Source organism: Cydia amplana, chromosome 4, assembly GCF_948474715.1.
Source record: "Cydia amplana chromosome 4, ilCydAmpl1.1, whole genome shotgun sequence".
Classification (NCBI taxonomy): domain Eukaryota; kingdom Metazoa; phylum Arthropoda; class Insecta; order Lepidoptera; family Tortricidae; genus Cydia; species Cydia amplana.
The window spans coordinates 12512536-12530788 of record NC_086072.1 but is presented as its reverse complement, the minus strand read 5'-3'; the positions used below and the strand labels follow the sequence as shown (position 1 = coordinate 12530788).

At 36.5% G+C, this 18253-nt stretch overlaps 2 protein-coding genes across 3 annotated transcripts; one reads left to right on the top strand and one right to left on the bottom strand.

Annotated features, from left to right (window-relative positions):
* Positions 1-733: 733 nt before the first annotated feature.
* On the bottom strand, positions 734-7011 carry LOC134663286 (G2/mitotic-specific cyclin-B2). The gene is made up of 7 exons (XM_063519700.1): positions 6774-7011; positions 6480-6691; positions 6027-6165; positions 5098-5451; positions 3741-3863; positions 2974-3194; positions 734-1704 (listed from the first exon to the last, which is right to left on the bottom strand). The coding sequence occupies exons 1-7, from the start codon at positions 6804-6806 to the stop codon at positions 1314-1316; spliced, it is 1473 nt and encodes a 490-aa protein (XP_063375770.1). The 5' UTR covers positions 6807-7011; the 3' UTR covers positions 734-1313.
* A 1071-nt stretch (positions 7012-8082) lies between these two features.
* On the top strand, positions 8083-17574 carry LOC134647246 (guanylate kinase). 2 transcript variants are annotated; one of them, XM_063501518.1, is made up of 5 exons: positions 8083-8227; positions 8318-8585; positions 9873-10096; positions 11358-11465; positions 17341-17574. In XM_063501518.1, the coding sequence occupies exons 2-5, from the start codon at positions 8329-8331 to the stop codon at positions 17355-17357; spliced, it is 606 nt and encodes a 201-aa protein (XP_063357588.1). In that variant the 5' UTR covers positions 8083-8227; positions 8318-8328; the 3' UTR covers positions 17358-17574. The 2 variants fall into 2 exon arrangements, with proteins under 2 accessions (XP_063357588.1, XP_063357587.1); XM_063501517.1 differs by lacking the exon at positions 17341-17574 and adding an exon at positions 12062-12165.
* The last annotated feature ends 679 nt before the right edge of the window (positions 17575-18253 follow it).

The following is an 18253-nucleotide window of genomic DNA, read 5'->3' as shown; positions in this document are numbered from 1 at the left end:
AGTTCCACTAGGTACAGCCAGGGTTCAGCATCAGCTCAGATCTGTGTAAACTAAAACCTTCTCCAGAATATAACAAACACTTTTCTGAAAACCGCATCAAAATCGGTTCTGCCAAACGCGAGATAATCGCGAACAAATATACATACATACATACATACGGGTCAAACTGAGAACCTCCTTTTTTTTTTTTTTGAAGGCGGTTAAAAATTACTTGATCGAAGCCAGTTACGTACGAGTAAAAGGTGCTTAACCGAAGCACCCAAGCCAGTTACGGGGAAGTAAAAAAAGCTTCGATTTAAACCAGGTTACGAAGCCCCGGTTACGTAGGCGGCCGAAGACTGTGTTACAAGGGAGCAAAATTACATGTATATTTATAAACGAAGCGAACGATTCTAAAGTAGAATCCTGAGCGTAGTGAGGTATTCAAGTGCGTTACGCCCAAGACGGAAATAATTTTGCTACCACGTGACACTATACAGCTTTTCACATCACCTATGGTAATTATGTTTATAAATCTTATTAAAGCTAAAAAAGTTATGTGCAAAAAAAATGTGTCCTAGAATAGACGTAAGTGCCACTTTGATCCCTCCTAGCAGGGAAGAAAAAGCGCTTTTTGGAATTGGTGATGTGAAAAACAAATTTTGTTCCTCGAGTATCAAGCACTCATTTTCGCCTGCAGTTCTAGGACCTAGGTCAAGAATTTTACTCCCAAGAAATAATAAAATAAAAATACTTGTAAAACATATTTTATTTATTTTTAACAAATTACACCATAATATAATCTAATCACAGGTCTATCAAAATTACATTTCCACTTTTAAAACACACTTACCAGGTTAAAATGTTACATTTTGGTCCATAGTTTTTAAATCCTACATTTATAATATCAATACATCTAAATACAAATAATTATATAATATATTTCTAATTTAGAATATCACGGAGGTATTCTAAGTAAGTTAACAAGAAAGTATGTGAATTTCGGGTGAGATTACATGAAACCTCGGAAACAAGTTGAAGAAAAAACTATCAATCATCAATACAAGTATATTACAAAAGATAAATTATTCCAAAATAATCACATACCTAAAAGCGTTTTATAGAAATCGAATATCTAACACCAGATCAAGCATGTCAGTGTTTTATTTCCATGTCAAAGAAAGTCTAAAAATAAAATTCCTAAACAAACGGGCAGGTACATAATCAAACATTAACATATGTCAGTCCATTCATGATTGTTTCTCACACAATTACAACTAAGTCACATAGTTTTAATACAGATACCTAAAATATTCCTAATACTTAATACAGCTCTATAGGTAGGTTGTCGAAGGTATCTTTGCTAGTTCTTGGATGGCCTCTTCCTTCAGTTCTGGGAGCGCCGATACCTTAGCTAGTTTAGGGTCCAAGTATCTGTTGTATACAGACTTGTATTTGGAGTTCTTCACATTGACGACGATTCTCGCTATTTTCCGAATAATAGGATTGAGGTGTTCCAGAGAGTACTCTGAGTAGTAGGTCATTGTGGGAGTCCAGACTTCTTCAAGGGTCTTTCTAGACAGCAAGTAGAGGGAAAGGCACAGAGCGGCGGCGGCCAGCTCTGAAGGGCGGTAGTGTGCCATGCTGTATTCTATCAGGCTGAGGTCTACAAAATACTTCGCCAAATGATGGTTCTTTGATGTCCCGTGAGCAGCTTTAACAAACCTGAAAATTAAAACAAATTCGTATGAAAAGCATGTCTCTGCCTTTGTAAATAATAGTGTATATTGTGAACAAGCTTTTAGATTTTCAACTTTGATGAAGCTGTAACAATATTCGCGGTCTCTTGAAGTTTGCAGCACAAACGATGCACGTCAGACAGATGAAACATAAGATGAGGCGCTGCAGACGCTGCGCTTCTTCATTTAACTTTCAAGCTTTCATACAAAATGTAACCTATATAGATATACTGAGGCCTAGTGTTTTGATATAAAACTGTAACAGTAGTATATTTTCCGAACCCTACTAGAAAGTATGAACCCTGATATATGAACATGCCAGATATAGAATACAGTAAATACTAACGTCTATGGTCTTCAGTGAGGCAGAAATAAAATTTGCTAGAGTCACCAATGTGCTCAAAAATATCTGAACATGCATTTTCAAGTCCAGGTACTTATAAAAAGGCTTTGTGACCTTGACCGCTCCGATATAACGTACCGACCGAGGTGCGGTCATCATATATGAGGGCGACAGGTACAAGCAACGTTCTTACCACTTAAAGCCATCTCGATCTCATCTCGAGGGAACGGAACGTAGCCGCGCGTTGGCGCTGACGATTTTACATATTATCTAAGCTTTACGTGGTGGTAATTGTACCCGTTTTTAGGGTTCCGTAGCCAAATGGCAAAAAACGGAACCCTTATAGATTCGTCATGTCTGTCTGTCCGTCTGTCTGTCCGTCCGTATGTCACAGCCACTTTTCTCCGAAACTATAAGAACTATACTGTTGAAACTTGGTAAGTAGATGTATTCTGTGAACCGCATTAAGATTTTCACACAAAAATAGAAAAAAAAAAACAATAAATTTTTGGGGTTCCCCATACTTCGAACTGAAACTCAAAATTTTTTTTTTCATCAAACCCATACGTGTGGGGTATCTATGGATAGGTCTTCAAAAATGATATTGAGGTTTCTAATATCATTTTTTTCTAAACTGAATAGTTTGCGCGAGAGACACTTCCAAAGTGGTAAATGTGTGTCCCCCCTAACTTCTAAAATAAGAGAATGATAAAACTAAAAAAAATATATGATGTACATTACCATGTAAACTTCCACCGAAAATTGGTTTGAACGAGATCTAGTAAGTAGTTTTTTTTTAATACGTCATAAATCGCCTAAATACGGAACCCTTCATGGGCGAGTCCGACTCGCACTTGGCCGCTTTTTCAGTCTTGATTGCTTGCTACAAAATCTATGATTATGGGAATTTACCTTCTAAGGAAGCTGAGCGGTATGGGCCGAGCGAGACAGAAGCCCAGCTTGGCCATAATGTCCCTCTCGCACTGGAACACGTCGGCCTTGCTGTACGCGTTGTCCGTCACGTACACGAAGTCTCCAACCTCCGGCGCGTAGATCTCCTCGTATTTGGACGCCAGGAACATCGCTGTTACGCCGACTAGCTGCAGTTGGTTGCGTTGGACATTTGGCACCGCCTGAAATGAATTTATAAGTTGAACTTTAACTCAATAATGGCAGAATATGAATGGCCGGTGCACACTTACCTGATTTTTTTTTCCGGTACCTACATATGAAACTTTACGTTAATTTAAGCCTAATCATAATCATTTATTTCGTAAATGCACACAAAACATTACGTCAGAAACAGACGCAGCGCTGAACGCATGCGATCATAGAATGTATGAAAAATGACAATGCGCATATTATTTCTCGACCGATAGGAAAAAAATGTATAGATCAATTGTTTACTGTTAATCGATTACAGCTCACCATTCTTACCTATAGTGTGCACCATATATGACACGCACACTCTTTCATATGTACCCTATATATACTCTAGCAGCATAAGTATCATATAGTTGTCTTCATAATTCAAACATTGGCACAAAACATGCAAGTAATAAACTCAACAGACTACTATATTTTGATAAGATGTTAATAATTAAAATAAGTACTTTATACTTTCGCATAAGCATATAGCAATTAATGAAAGAAGAAACAGGAATATATATATTTTTTACCTGTAAATATCTATCAATAATTCCAACAGTTAAATGGAATGTTTCCAAAACTAGGGAGAATTGGCGCTGCACTTCCACCAGCCAGTCAATGAGTGTAGCCCTCATCTTTCCAGTGATCTCAGACTGCAAAAAAAAAAAAAAAAAATATTTTTTAAAGACAAATGATGTATACATGAATGTATCTACTTACTACCTAAGTGTAAGTGTAAGGCCTGAGTGGACGCTCGAAGCGGAGCGTTCGGCGGGGCGTGCAGCGTGGCGTCGGGCTAAGGCCGCTCCTATACGCTTGCATTTGTTTAACATGCACGCCGCACGCCCCGCCCCGCTGCACGCCCGACTCGAGCGTCCACTCAGGGAGCGTTCAAGTATTACGTAACGCAATTTTTCGACATTTTTGACCCCCCCACCCCCCCATGTAACGCGCCGTAACGTTTTTCTGTACCCCCCCCCCCCCCCTCCCCCTAGTTAAACGTTACGTAACCACCAAGTGACTATTTTTTTACCTAAAGGCCACAATTATGTGGCGTAAAGTACCGTAAAGTGGCGAAAAGTTCTGAAGGGTTATAAAACAATGTTACGTAACGCGTAGTTCAAACCCCTCCTCCCACCCCTGTAACGCATCGTAACGTTTTACAAGACCCCCCCTCCCCCCAAATTCGTTACGTAATACTTGAACGCTCCCTCAGGCCTTACACTAACACTAGCGTTTGAATACTAGCTTTAGCAAATGCAGTTTTTAATCATGAAGTAATTAGCAAATGGCTTCTCCTACTAACTAAATACAAAATAGGTAATTAACTTACTTTAAAGAAAAAAGGTAACACTAGGTGTGATCACAAATTCCTATACTGCTCTAAAAAAATACATTTTACAGTACATATGGGGCTACTTTTCCGCACTAGTGCGTAAAATAGCACTTTTCGTGCGTATGTCGAAACTTTAAAGTGCCATATGTACTGTAATACATTTTATGCAATACCCATGTTCTCTGGTTATCCAGTTCAGGAGAACAATCACCTGTAATAATATGTTACACATCAAAGGCTGCAAAAATATCTGACACAATCTTATTTGTAGAGCCATAAGAGTGTGTCAAATATTTTTACAGTCTTCGAAGAGTAACATATTATTGCAGGTGAAGTCACCCACATGGGTGGGTACAGACCCACATATTGTTTAGAACAAATATATATAATCTTTTATTTTGTGATGAAAGTCTAGCAAATACATGAAATAAATAAGGCAATCAATACCTTTATTCTAGGGTCTGGTCAAACATTTTATCACCCTTCAAGGAAAAAACTAAAAAAAGACAACTTAGCTGTAAGTCTAGTTTCTAATTCTAATCAGCACTCACCTGTTTTCTCAAATGATCAGGCTCAATAGCATACTTCAGCTCCAGCTCAGTCAAGTAATGGTAAATGTCCTTAATATAGCATGACATAAGCAAAGGACTGTTATTGTCACCGGCATCAATATCTTCTACATCCGCGGGCAACAGAGGATGCTTCTTTTCAAGTTGCGAGTCCTTATTTACAGTCTCAGCTAACTTCAGTTTGCCCAATGATTCTGTGGGCTCTTTTAATACTGGTTTAGCATCTTCTTTTACAGCTGATAATCTTGACAGCTTCTTGGAGTCCTGGGACTGTTTTCTTGGCTTCAATATGTTTTCATCGTTGGTCTTGTTTTGTCGAGTCTCCTTGAGGACCGCCTGGAGGACAAATTTTGAAAATAACTTGATATAACGCAAGATGAAAATGTTTTATGAAATGTACTGTAAGAATAATACTGAATACAATTAAAAATCAGGACTTGCAAATCTTTACATAGTATAAAACAAAGTCCCTTCCCGCTGTCTTTCTGTCCGTCCCTATGTATGCTTAGATCTTTAAAACTACGCAACGGATTTTGACGCGTTTTTTAAGAATTGAGTGATTCAAGAGGTTTATGTATAATTTGTTAACCCGTGCAAAGCCGCAGGTCGCTAGTTTTTAACAAGTCTGCTGTACAGTAAAAACATAAGACTTGTATACTGTATGGAGTAGCTGAGATATTGAGATACAAGTTTGGCTACCAGTTTGTCCTAGCCTATATTAACCTTGGTTTAAATCCCAATAAAAACATCTGTGTAATAAGAACGAGCATAAACATTTGTTCCCGAACTGCTTAGTACCCACATCACAAGCCAGATTGAACTTGCAGTAGGATTTATTTGTGAAAGAATGTCCTATAGAATTTATTAGCCAGTATCTATAAATTACTATGAAATATGAGGGTAAAATTTACCTTAGTTCTGGCTATGGCTTTAGCAGCGAGCCCGGCTGTGCTTTCTTCTCGTCTCAATGGTGGCCTTGTAGAGGGCTGAATTATTGGCTTGGCGGCCGCCAAGCCTGTGTCAATCTTGGAACGCACATGGCTATAGTTGCTGCAATGCAAATAAAATGCATCAAGTGCCGTAACAAATTGAAAATAATACTAAATTTAAGTAACTAACATAGCTTCAAAAGAACATGTATTGTATTAATAAGACATGGAAGTACATGGAAGTAAAAACAAAATATTTAAGGCACACAATAGGAATAAAAACTTAAATGCTCAAAAGATTCGAGTTATTGATGTTTATAACAAATAGAAGTATCATTTAAAACTACAGGTGAGATGAGACACTACATGACCAAGAATCCAAAACTGCAAATCATTACCGCGATTACAAACTTGAGGGTAGATCTGCTTTCTTACCTTTTGATTGTGGCCCGATTTAAAGTAGCCTTCTTCTCATATTCTGCGGTGGCTACTGCCACTTTCCCGATTGCAATGTCCCGCTGAGCCTGTGCGTTGGTGTTCAGATCACCCAAGGCTCCGCGAGCAGTCAACCCCTGTCTTTTGATAGGGAGAATTGCATTGCTTTTTCCTTTAATGACATTCGCGTTTTCTTGATCATGAAGATTGACCTGTTGCAAGAAATAAGATTAAATTGTTTGAAAATAATATAAATAACACCATTTAATTAACACGTCGTCAACCATGGCTTACCAATCGTTGTTGCCTCCTCACTTGGATCTCCATTTCTTTCTACAATTTTACCGAAGTAACTTTATATTTTCTTAAAATGATTGAGAACGTTGCAGTTCAAGTAAATAATGTTGAAAAGCTACAGTTGCAAGCCTCAATCAGTTGCGAGACATCATTGCAACACAAAATTTCTAACGCACTTGGTAATGTAGCTTCTCTTGCTTGACGGCCGACTTAAAATTAACGGAAAAGATTTGATTTCGACAACCCAGCTGTGATGCAACTCGCTGATTGGTCATTGCGAGTTGGGTTAAAACATTACAAAAGCTCTTTTATTACAATATTAAGTTTATTGTAAAAAAAGTATTACACTTATAAAATCAAAATAAGTGGTATTTATTATCAGCAATTATGTATTAATATATACATATTTTGTAATAATAAAATTTAACTTCTCTCAGTTGACTACATAGCCAGAGACAGCTGTTTTTAGATGGTCTATGACTACAATGCTTTTTTCGATCTTCTTAAAAGTTTTGTCATAAATACTCAAAATAAATTAAATCTAATATTTCCGAAAAGTTCTAGTTGTAAACAACGTTTTCTGCATTAATAATATCGAAAGAATGTTCAATTTAACTATGATTGTCTATGGAAATTAGTGTTGCTATAGTTTTTAATTAATCTGCAATTATAATATTTTTAAGTAAACATTTTATTACATGTTATAATAATTAAACTAAAACGTAAGCGTTGAACAAAATGAAAGCATCATTTATAGTTGTATTTATTGAGTGATCTTATACTTTGACATAGTCATGCATGGCAATGACACGATTTATCGTTACAATAAATCAGAAGACCTAAAGATCGTATACAGTCGCTTTTATATCTTGGATGATTTCGTCCACCGTTACCGTTTACAATAATATTATACAGTCAGCAATGTAATTCAGCATCTCCCCATACAAATAGTATGCATATGTACCTATGCAGGTATGCTAAGCTTCGGATTTTTCACTATACGTATGACTGACTGAATTACTACTACTATACAACAAACTTGTTCAAGTTTTCTTGAGTTTTGACATAAGAATTTTCATTCCACGCAAATCACATGACGCACTAGACGACTAATTTCGTGCAACACATTGTATGGAACGAACAAATGTCGTTATTTATCTAAAATATTGCAAGTTTTTGCATAATTATAGCACTCCTTAAATAGTCCTTAAACAGAGAAATAAACTCAACTTTAAGTAAAATATCAGGAATACTATGGCAACTCCAATCGACGACAGACGTCATTTAAATGTCAGTTGGCTCGGCTCAAGAGCGAAAACTTGTATCCATTATCGATAATATCCGCAATAGTATCTAATTTTATTCAATTACTCTCTCAGTCTCTCACTAAGCAAAAAAGAAATTACAGAAGGCAGAAGTCTTACCCGATATCACTACGAATTTTATCAAATGTAATAATCATTCATTCAGTGTAAACGTGTAATTATTAACCTAGGTTATGCACGGCGTCATTGTAATAATCTAATTTGATTTGCATTCAGTTTTCGCAACAATGGTGCAGAAAGGGCCTCGACCTTTGGTGTTGTGCGGTCCATCGGGATCTGGAAAGAGTACTCTGCTGAAGCGCCTTCTTAAAGAGTTTCCCGATAAGTTTGGGTTCAGCGTTTCTCACACGACGAGGGGCCCCCGGCCGGGTGAGAAGAATGGAGTCCATTACCATTTCACTACAAAAGATGACATGCTCGCTGCCATTGAAAAAGGTGAATTTCTAGAAACCGCTACATTCAGTGGGAACATCTATGGGACAAGGTAAGTTTGAGTTTGTCTGGGTACAGGCTGACCATGTGCTTTTTCACAATGTTGTGATGTGAGCCTTGGCAATGTGCCAAAAGTTCATTGTGCCTATTTTGAAACCAGTGTTTACTCTGCGGAATAAGCCAGAATCAGCACACTCGCATGTAAATAGATTGAATATGTATTATTACATATAGTAGTTGTATTTCGGTATGTTGACACGCTATATTGTGGTTTCCTGTTATAGACATTTCATAAAGGCTGTTGTGTGTCCATACTTACCTGTAAATTCTTGAGGGCTAATTTTACTTAACTAGGACTCATACTTGATTTTGCATATTTACATTATTCTATTGATCATTTAATATGTGGCCAGAATATTTGAAATAAATAACACAATCCAAATACCTACATGTACACATTACATAGGTATGCATCTACTTTGGTTTTATGACACAGTATGTGTAAGTAATCACATATTTATTATGAAAAGTCCATATCAGTTCACTTGAAAGTCCTGTTATAATTGATATTTTAAAATTAAACTTATTGTCGCTTGTAAATTTGTTCTTTTGTACGCTAAATAGCATTTATCTGAATACATTGTCCTGCTAATGTACTAAAGATGATAATAATTTGCCTTTTTATTGAATTCATTATTTTAATCTGCCTGTCATGCTTGTGTTATTGTATTTATCAACAATGATAACATTGTGTTTATGTTAACTAAGGTTTTGTTTACTAATAATAAAACTACTACTAATAGAACTACTGTGCTAGGCAGTTATAATTTGTGACGTCCCACGGATAAAGGTACCTTATGGCCGTTGGCGCTTACGCTATTATTAACGCCGCTCCGCCGCCGCGCGCTATTATTATTGCGGCGCTATGCGACGTAAGCGCCAAGTGCCATAAGGTACCTTTTGCCGTGGAACGTCACATTTAATAGCTTTTATATGTAAACATTATGATAATAATTATGAACAAGGAGATATTTAGTACTCATTAAAATCTTATGAGTATGACTAACTGCATAGTTGAAATTAGGGAAAGGCCCTGGTTATGAAATTGTATGGAAATCTGGCATTTCCAGGACTGATTTTGTATAAAAAACAAGTTTGGAGCACACCCTAGAAACCATTATCTACTGTTTATGAAATGCTTAGTTTCAATATTTTTAGCAACTACATATATACTCCTATACTAACAAACCAGTTGTTATACTAATACTTTAAATGTGAAAGTTTCAGTTTAACAATTTAAAAGAAAACAATATTTTAATCTATTGCCTTATCATTCCAGTAAGAGAGCCGTAGAAGATGTTCGCCGCACCGGAAAGATCTGTGTACTGGACATTGAGATTGAAGGGGTGAAACAAGTGAAGCGCTCAGACTTCGACCCTCTGCTGGTGTTTGTGATGCCACCTTCAATCGGAGAGCTGGAGAGACGCCTGCGTGGACGCAACACAGAGTCTGATGAGGCACTGAAGCTGAGACTTGAGACAGCTAGGAAGGAAATAGAATTTGGTAAATACTTATTCATTGTTTTATTTTTGCTTTGGAACTCACATAATAATAATAAGCGTTTAGCCAATAAGCCTGACATCGTTCTGATGGATCGATCGCAGCGCCGGGCAGTGCTCGTCGACGTGCTTAGCTCACGAGATAACCCCCATGTGGGATGGTGACTTGACGATCATTGTTCCTATAGTCGTGTCAGCGAACGGTCTCATAGCGAAGAGTCTCGATCAACATCTAAAGAGACTCTCGCTGGGTGGTTGGATCAAGGGTCAGATGCAGAAGGCGGTAATTTTGGACACTGCGCGTATAGTACGTCGGTTCCTCACTCTGCGGCCCTGACCACCGGCAGCTTGAGCCCTGCCCCGCTGCCGGCGGCATTCTAGGTTAGGTTTTTTATAATGTGTCAAAGATATGTTTACATTTTTCGCCTTATTACAAAGGAGTAAGGTGCAAAAGTGTAAACATAACTTTGACGTCGACTGGACAAAGCAATGTCAATGACATGGCTATTTTCAGTTGCAGTACTAATGTCAACTGCTGCAGCGTCAATCCCTATTATCCTAAAGGCCTTGATCTCCGATTGACGCCTTGCGCTGCGTACAATGTTAGTTTGTATGGTAACACAATAACATTTTTATAGAACTTGACACTACGCAGCGTCCAGCTTGAGCTGCGTGAGGTCAAGGCTCCAGTACAGATGATAAAAAATACCAAAAAACGATCTGAGTGGAACGGAGTGGAAAATATAGTACAGACCGCGGAATTTTGCTGGGTTCAAAACAAAAGACAATTGGAACCAGTTAAATAAAATCAGTGGAATTTTAACCCCAATTAGTAACTGCTAATATATGTGATATGTATACCATAACGCCGTAATTTCACGCAATTTATCTCCCAAACGTAGTTTTACTTTACTCTTTCGATAATTTTCTACTTCTGAATACGGGTACCTAGGAATTGAAAATCCCTATTTTTAAACCCCCGACGCTAAAAGACGGTATGTTTGGTGTCTGTCTGTGGCTTTGTAGCTCTCCAACGGATGGGCGGTTTTAATCAACGTGAAAGCACGTTTCTTTGCGACCGTGTTTGATAGAAATCGATTCAGCAGTTTAAGAGTATCAGCTCTTTTCCAAAATGATGTAAGGCATTTTTGGCATAAAATTGATTTTATTGGCATATAGCATAGGGGGTTTTAATGTTTTTGAATTTAATTGATGTTATTAAACTAGGTAACAATGACTGACAGTAGTATTTGTGCACATTACAGGACAGGAAGCCGGCAACTTCCACATCATTATTATGAACGATAACTTGAACAAGGCATATTCTGAACTGCGCGAGTTTATTGCGCAAAATATCAAGGATAACGACCAAGGTAGGTACAATGTTCGCATGATTTTTATTGTGAGTGTTGAAACTCGAAAGTGTGTCCATATCTGGCGAACGCGACACCATTGCACGGCATGCGCACGCGCGTTATCCAAATATGCACGCGAGCCATTATCGAGCAGGCACATTCGTGCCGTGTTCGCCAGATCTGGACGCACTTTTTCGTAAAACAGTCGATACGAATCCAATAGGTATTCGATAACAATCGTCTGGTCTCACCCATAAAAACGTGATGTTCTCCAGTTCTATAAGTAAAAACATTTTAACATCATCGGATTTTCTCGTACAGAAACTCCAGTTTTTTTATTAAAGTCTTTTATTGATCGATTCATCAAGTTAGCCTCTGTAGCTTCGACATTTCGCTGGAACTCCCAAAACAGACGTAGGTATCCAATTATCCACATACAGTAACCCCTTATAACCCTTACCGTGTTACAACAGTTGACACCAGTAAATACACCGCATCGCTGCTTATAAGTTAACCAATAACTATTATTAATAACTTATTAACCATTCATTGTATTATTTATGTGTGTTCGTTTGACTAACAAAGGGTTAAGTGTGTCTAATTGTTTTTTTCAGCGTGCGACGGTCCTACGGCCACCGAGTGAACATTTCATCGCATGGAGTGGTTTTAACATTTGTTGGGTTGTTTCACTTTGTGAATCCTATCTACGTAACTCACAGGTCTTAAAATCATTCGGGATTTACAATTAAAAAAGAAGAAATATTATATGATAGGTATTTCATAAAGTGAAACTGATTTCTTATTTTTACAGTCTCCTTAATATTCACGAAATTAATAGTTCTTAAGCCGCGTTTTCACTTAAGTGTTCTGAACAGTTCTGCGCGAGAAATCGTTCGTTCGTTCGGTTAATTTCATTTCATTTTTGCTTAGAATCAGAACACTAAGTGAAAACGCGGCTTTACAGAGAGTACTTAGGCAATGTTGCGTCTAGCACCGCTGTAAAGAAAACTGAAAATTAACTGAATAACTGAGAAGAAGTCGATGTAATAGCCTGACTACTTGTGTACGGTGTACTTTACTGGCGTTTTTCTTCAACGATTATTCGCCCAGATATTCCATATTATACAAAATGAGTATTAGAAGGCGCACGGTTGATTTTCTTGGTAATATCATTTATTCGTTTTATTACTATATATTTCGTGAATATTAACGGTTGCTTTAAAGAAACATGGAGGTTGAAAGGCCGGATGAGTCTAAATTTAGTATACCGTTTGTTTAGTTAATTTTTAACACTGTTTTGTTTTTATTTATGTGCATTAGTGCAAGTTACAAAATATCTTAAGATTTAGTTGAATATCAATGCTGATTTTTCTTTAGTTTTACTAACGTTTGATATTAATAATATTTATTGATTTGCCTTTAAGTTATGTCTTAATTTTATTGATTCACTAAATGGTTCTCCTTTAATTACACTCTTGACAATGTATTAATTTATGAAAGTATGTTAAATCAGCATTGACCCTCTATTAATTGTAAGTTGAATGGGATTGGCCGGTCGAAGTATTTTACAGATGGCGCCAGTATAGCTTGCCATGTCAATTCCTAGAACTGTGTCAAATTCTTGTTTTTTTAGGAATATTATGGCCTGGATGCCAGCCCTTTAAGCCAAGTCTCATAGAACACAACTAGAGATAGGGGCAAGCTATGATGGCGCCATCTATGCAAACCTTTGCCAGTTGCCAATCCCATTCGCCATTGTGTTCAATTACTTAGCGTGAATGAAATACACTTCCTTCTAAATAATAATATCTATACACGGTGTTACGTACATTACGGACGGATCAAACGAAGACCTTAATAGCTACCTATTTGACCGTCATGTATGTCTATCGAAGATAAAATTAATGGTTTGGTTGTCATTTTGATGAGTGATTGCGTACATTCACAGTCACACTCTTCAAACGACATACCGACCTACAATTGCGAGAGAAATACTTCGTAATCTAGGCATGCTATGTAACTGAAATGCGTATTTATTAAGGAACTCATTAAAATGTCGAAACTGATAAGTCTGGGCACGATTCGGATTTTGAAATAGATATCTAAAAGATATCTTTTAGACATCATCAAGATACGATAACGATATTTTTAGGATCTAACCTGTCAAATTTGACATTTCCGCGATTCTGGAGATACTCTTGAACGATTTCAACAAGATATGACTTAGAGATCCAATTCACATCTAATAGATATCTAACTCTATCTAAAGTAAAAGTGACACTGGTTGCCCGAATTGAGCTGCAAAAGAGAACTAGTTGAAATCTAAACTATAACGTACGAGTATCTAGAATGGATCTAGTACGTGTCGTTTCTTGTGAATATCTTGAAGTTCGAATATGGCAGTCTGTCACTGCGGACTTATCGTATTCTTTCGACAATTTTGTTACATTTAGAATTAATGTTTCCCAAACGTTTGCCCCAAAATGTCCCGATATTTGTACAAATATAGCTAAAGATAACTTTACTGTGGGAGCTCTTGAAATATAAATATCGATTTCGATCACTTAACTCGGCTCTCTAGAGCAGATATTGTTAATAGGAAGTCTAAAATTGTGTCGAAGTCTAGTCAAAGGTCCCACTTTTTCGCTTACCTTAAGGACGAGATTTGCTTGTATCTTGGGACTTTTTGCTTGGAAACGACACAAATATTCGTTTCATAGTCATGTTTGAGTAAAGCATTCTTTTGCTCTTACTGGCCCGTGTATGAGGGTTGGCAATAAATGCAACCATCAATACCATCATATTCTGAATAATATTCGTGTTTAGATTATTTTACACATATTGATTGTAATTTATTACTATTACCGAAACCATAGACAAAACTATATTAAGAATGCATATAGTGAAAAATATTGTCGGTGTGTTTTTGACACTTGACCATGTGACAGCACTGCATAACGTTATACGTTTTTAGGTAACTATTAGATTGTCAAAAATCCGTCTATAATATATTCCCCTTCGGCCGTGTACGTAACCGACCTTTCGTAACTGGTAACGAAGGAAGAAAAAATGATCTTTGTACGATACTGGTTTCGAATAAAGATCATTTTTTTCTCGTACGTAATCAGTCACCATCTTTCGAAGGTGGTTCGTAACCAGTTACATAGTAAGAATTAATTTTCTTCATACGATCCTTCGCCTAGACTAAGTAAGGACTAGATTACATAACGAAACTGACTGACTGACTGACATATGAACGCACAGCCCAAACTGCTAGTTCTAGAGATTCCAAATTTGGCACGTAGGTTCCTTATAAGGTCTAGGGGTGCACTAAGAAAGGATGTTTCAAAATTCACCCCTTAAGGGGGTGAAATGGGGGTTCAAAGTTTGTTTGGGGAAAACCTCATTTTTTAGTAGTCTTAGTACGCCGGCGAAGCCGCGGGAAAAAACTAGTTAATTACAAAGAAAGGCTTAATAGATCTATATTATCATTTAATTATAATTTGGTGCACCTAGTACTGCAACTGTATAATGAATTAAAATAATTGCTTGGCGCATAATGTAATGATCCGTTTAAGGGCATAATTTAGTATCGTATTCCCGATTTAGGATCAACTCGTCACACCAAAATTTTGTTCTAACCGGTCATACTGCAGAAAGCAATAATATTTGTTTCAACCCGTCACAAGTAAATTTAGTTCTATTAAGTCACATAGGAATTTTGTAGCTATTGATGATTAAAACATTTTGACTCAGTTACGTATGAGGAATAGATAGTCTTTTTTCGTAATTTCAAATAGAAAATTTCTTCTCTCGTAACTATGGTTACGTACGAAGAAAAAATAATCTTTATTCGAAACCAGTATCGTACAAAGATCATTTTTTCTTCCTTCGTTACCAGTTACGAAAGGTCGGTTACGTACACGGCCGAAGGGATATATTCCATGATTTTGTTCATCTATAATTCCTAGTCTGCATACATTTAAGGCCTTCTTACACATTGTTTAGTTGTTAGTATTAGTTAATACATTTGCTACTTGCGTGTAGTGGTAAATGTTTGAACACTAATCAAAGTGTACAGGCCTTTAGCAACTTAATGATTAGTTATTTGTAAGGAAAGTTTGACATACAAATTTGCCAACTACCTCTATGAAAACATGAGCTAATGAAGATTTTAAATATTTGTACCAATATTTGCATTACAGAAAATCCTGTAATAACGATAACGCGGTCGTAAGCTGCCACGGTATTTCAAAATATGTAGTAGATAAAGTAGACGTAGCTAAAAGCTAATAGTTAGTGGGTCAGACTCACGAGTAAATGTATGTATGTATGTAGGTAATGAATTAGATTAACCACATTGATTGTCCCGGTCATTAAAATTAAGAATAATTAAATGTGCATTCCTTCTACAATCATAATATGAACATGAATAGGGTTCAAAACAAAACGGTTGCTCACTATACTTCGTTTTTTTTTATCATTAGAAAAAAGGTAAACAATCTTGATGTGTCTTTTAATTGAAAAACATGTTTTAAAAATAAGTCACGGCAAATATGTAACAATTATGAATCTAATACGATCATTTATATTCTTCTGCTTTCATAAGTATAAGTTACAGATTTTTAAAAAGCGTTTTTCAATTAAAAGACACATCAAGATTGTTTACCTTTTTTCTAGTGCTAAAAAAAACGAACTATAAAAGGGCACTTATAACTTGGTACAGAGGTAGTACATAATTATTTTCCATCCCATTTTCACGGAAACGTACGAACGTGTCGTGCTTTTTCAGTCAGTCTCGGTACAAAAGTACTGAGGTTGACTGAAGTAGCATGATAAATACAAAAGTTTCCGAGAAAATACGTTGGAAACAATTATGCACTACATCTGTAACTAATAATCTTTCATGTAAACATAATCAGGATCTGAGTAATTTATTTTAATATTAAGCATTGTTCAATAATAGGTACATTCTTCTTTTTCTGTTAACCTTTTAACCGCCAGCGATTTTTGATCGAGCGTGTTCGTGTCGTCACCGACAGTAATTGTACCACGCAGAGTAAGGTTGGCATAGTTACGGGAGTTATAAATGTGCTGTAAAAACCAAATCAGATTTTTGTCTTATCAGACTGTGGCGAAATGAGCTGGATATGTAATGTCATACTTATATCAGGCTCTGGCGGTTAAAGGGTTAAATTGGGAATTGGCTAAAAAAGTCAAATTAGTGCTTATTTATTTCTTTTTGAGCATAGTAAAATGACCGAGTTTGATTATGGTGCCAAATATAAAAGAAAATCGGCCCTAGTTTATTTATAGTTTTGTTCATCGTGTAGCGTATTTATGTTTTTAATTCTTAAAAATGTTAAAAAACATGGTATAATAATATACTCCGCCTGGTACTCTATTCCGACTTGACCTTGACCACACAAGCCTACGTCATCATGCGACAGCCCTATATGATAATATGCGATAGCGCTATATAAAGTGGCAATGTTATTGTGACGTAGGCTTGTGTCACTCTGGGAAGAGAAGACCATGTTTTATTAGACTATGGTTAAAAAATTAAATTAAATGTAAAACATTCCATTTTATATGAAATATGCATAATAGAAGTGCAATAAACTTAACCTTTTCGACGCCGTGTCAAACACAAAAGCTGTCTCTCAGACGCCACGTCACCGAAGTGTCAAAACTGAAATTGAACTTTATGCATATGCACCTAGGTCTATGTTGCTCTGTGGTCTATGACCGATTAATACGTCTTTGGCGTTGGACCTGCGGTGCGTATATATCGGTCATTGGCGTCCAAAAGGTTAACGCGCAGAGTTCGTCATCCCCGCATTCGCCGCCATAATAATTATGTACCTAAATAATGTATTATTTTTCTTCATAGACCTCCGTGGGCTGTAAGAAGTAAACTACAAGGAATAAAATTAGTCGCCGCTTCATTATTTGAGGAAAATATATGTTAAGTATATATTATTGTAATAAGTTAATACTTTTATTCATATTTGGGCATTGAATTTAAAAACCATTCCATGAAAGAAATACTATGCCGTATCTATGTGATCATAATAGTGTTACCAAACAAACGTATCTATTCTGCGTCGACCGAAGATGATCGATCGAACATCGGTTGAACGACATTATAAGAACGATCGTCACTTGATTGGTGTAGATAACTTAGGTTTGGTAACACTCTTGTATAGGCATTAGGCATGTTTTTTGCTTAGTTTTCTTTATTTATTATGTGTTGTGATGAACATTTATTTGTATTATATTGTGATGTACCTTTTAAGTTGATGCAAAATCATCTTTAACATGCAATATTTCGTTATTAATTTATTATTTAGACCAGTATTTTCAAGGTGTGTCGCGACCCCCATTAAAATATTAATTATTATACTAGTTGCTTGCAATAGCAGAAGCTTGGGACTCTTGGGAGTCGTTATTTTTTTTACTAAAGGGGGTCGCGTCATGAAAAAGGTTGAAAGCCAGTGACATACATATTTAATAAGTTTATCGAACCATATCATTTCGGAAATTTGAGTTGTATCAAATGATATCTCAGTCCTATCAAGGTATAATGTTGCTAACATTGTAGGCATTTGTCGTTGTGTCGTGAATGTTGTTACTTAAATACAGGATAAAAATATCTTTGTTGTTTTATTTTGATTTAGGTATATGTTGCTAGAGTCTGTGCGGAAAGAGAAGAGTTGTGGAATGTAAGGGAGCCCATACATTCCACGACTGATTGATTTAATTTCCAGGCTTTACCCAAAAGGCTTGGGTAATACTAGGTATAG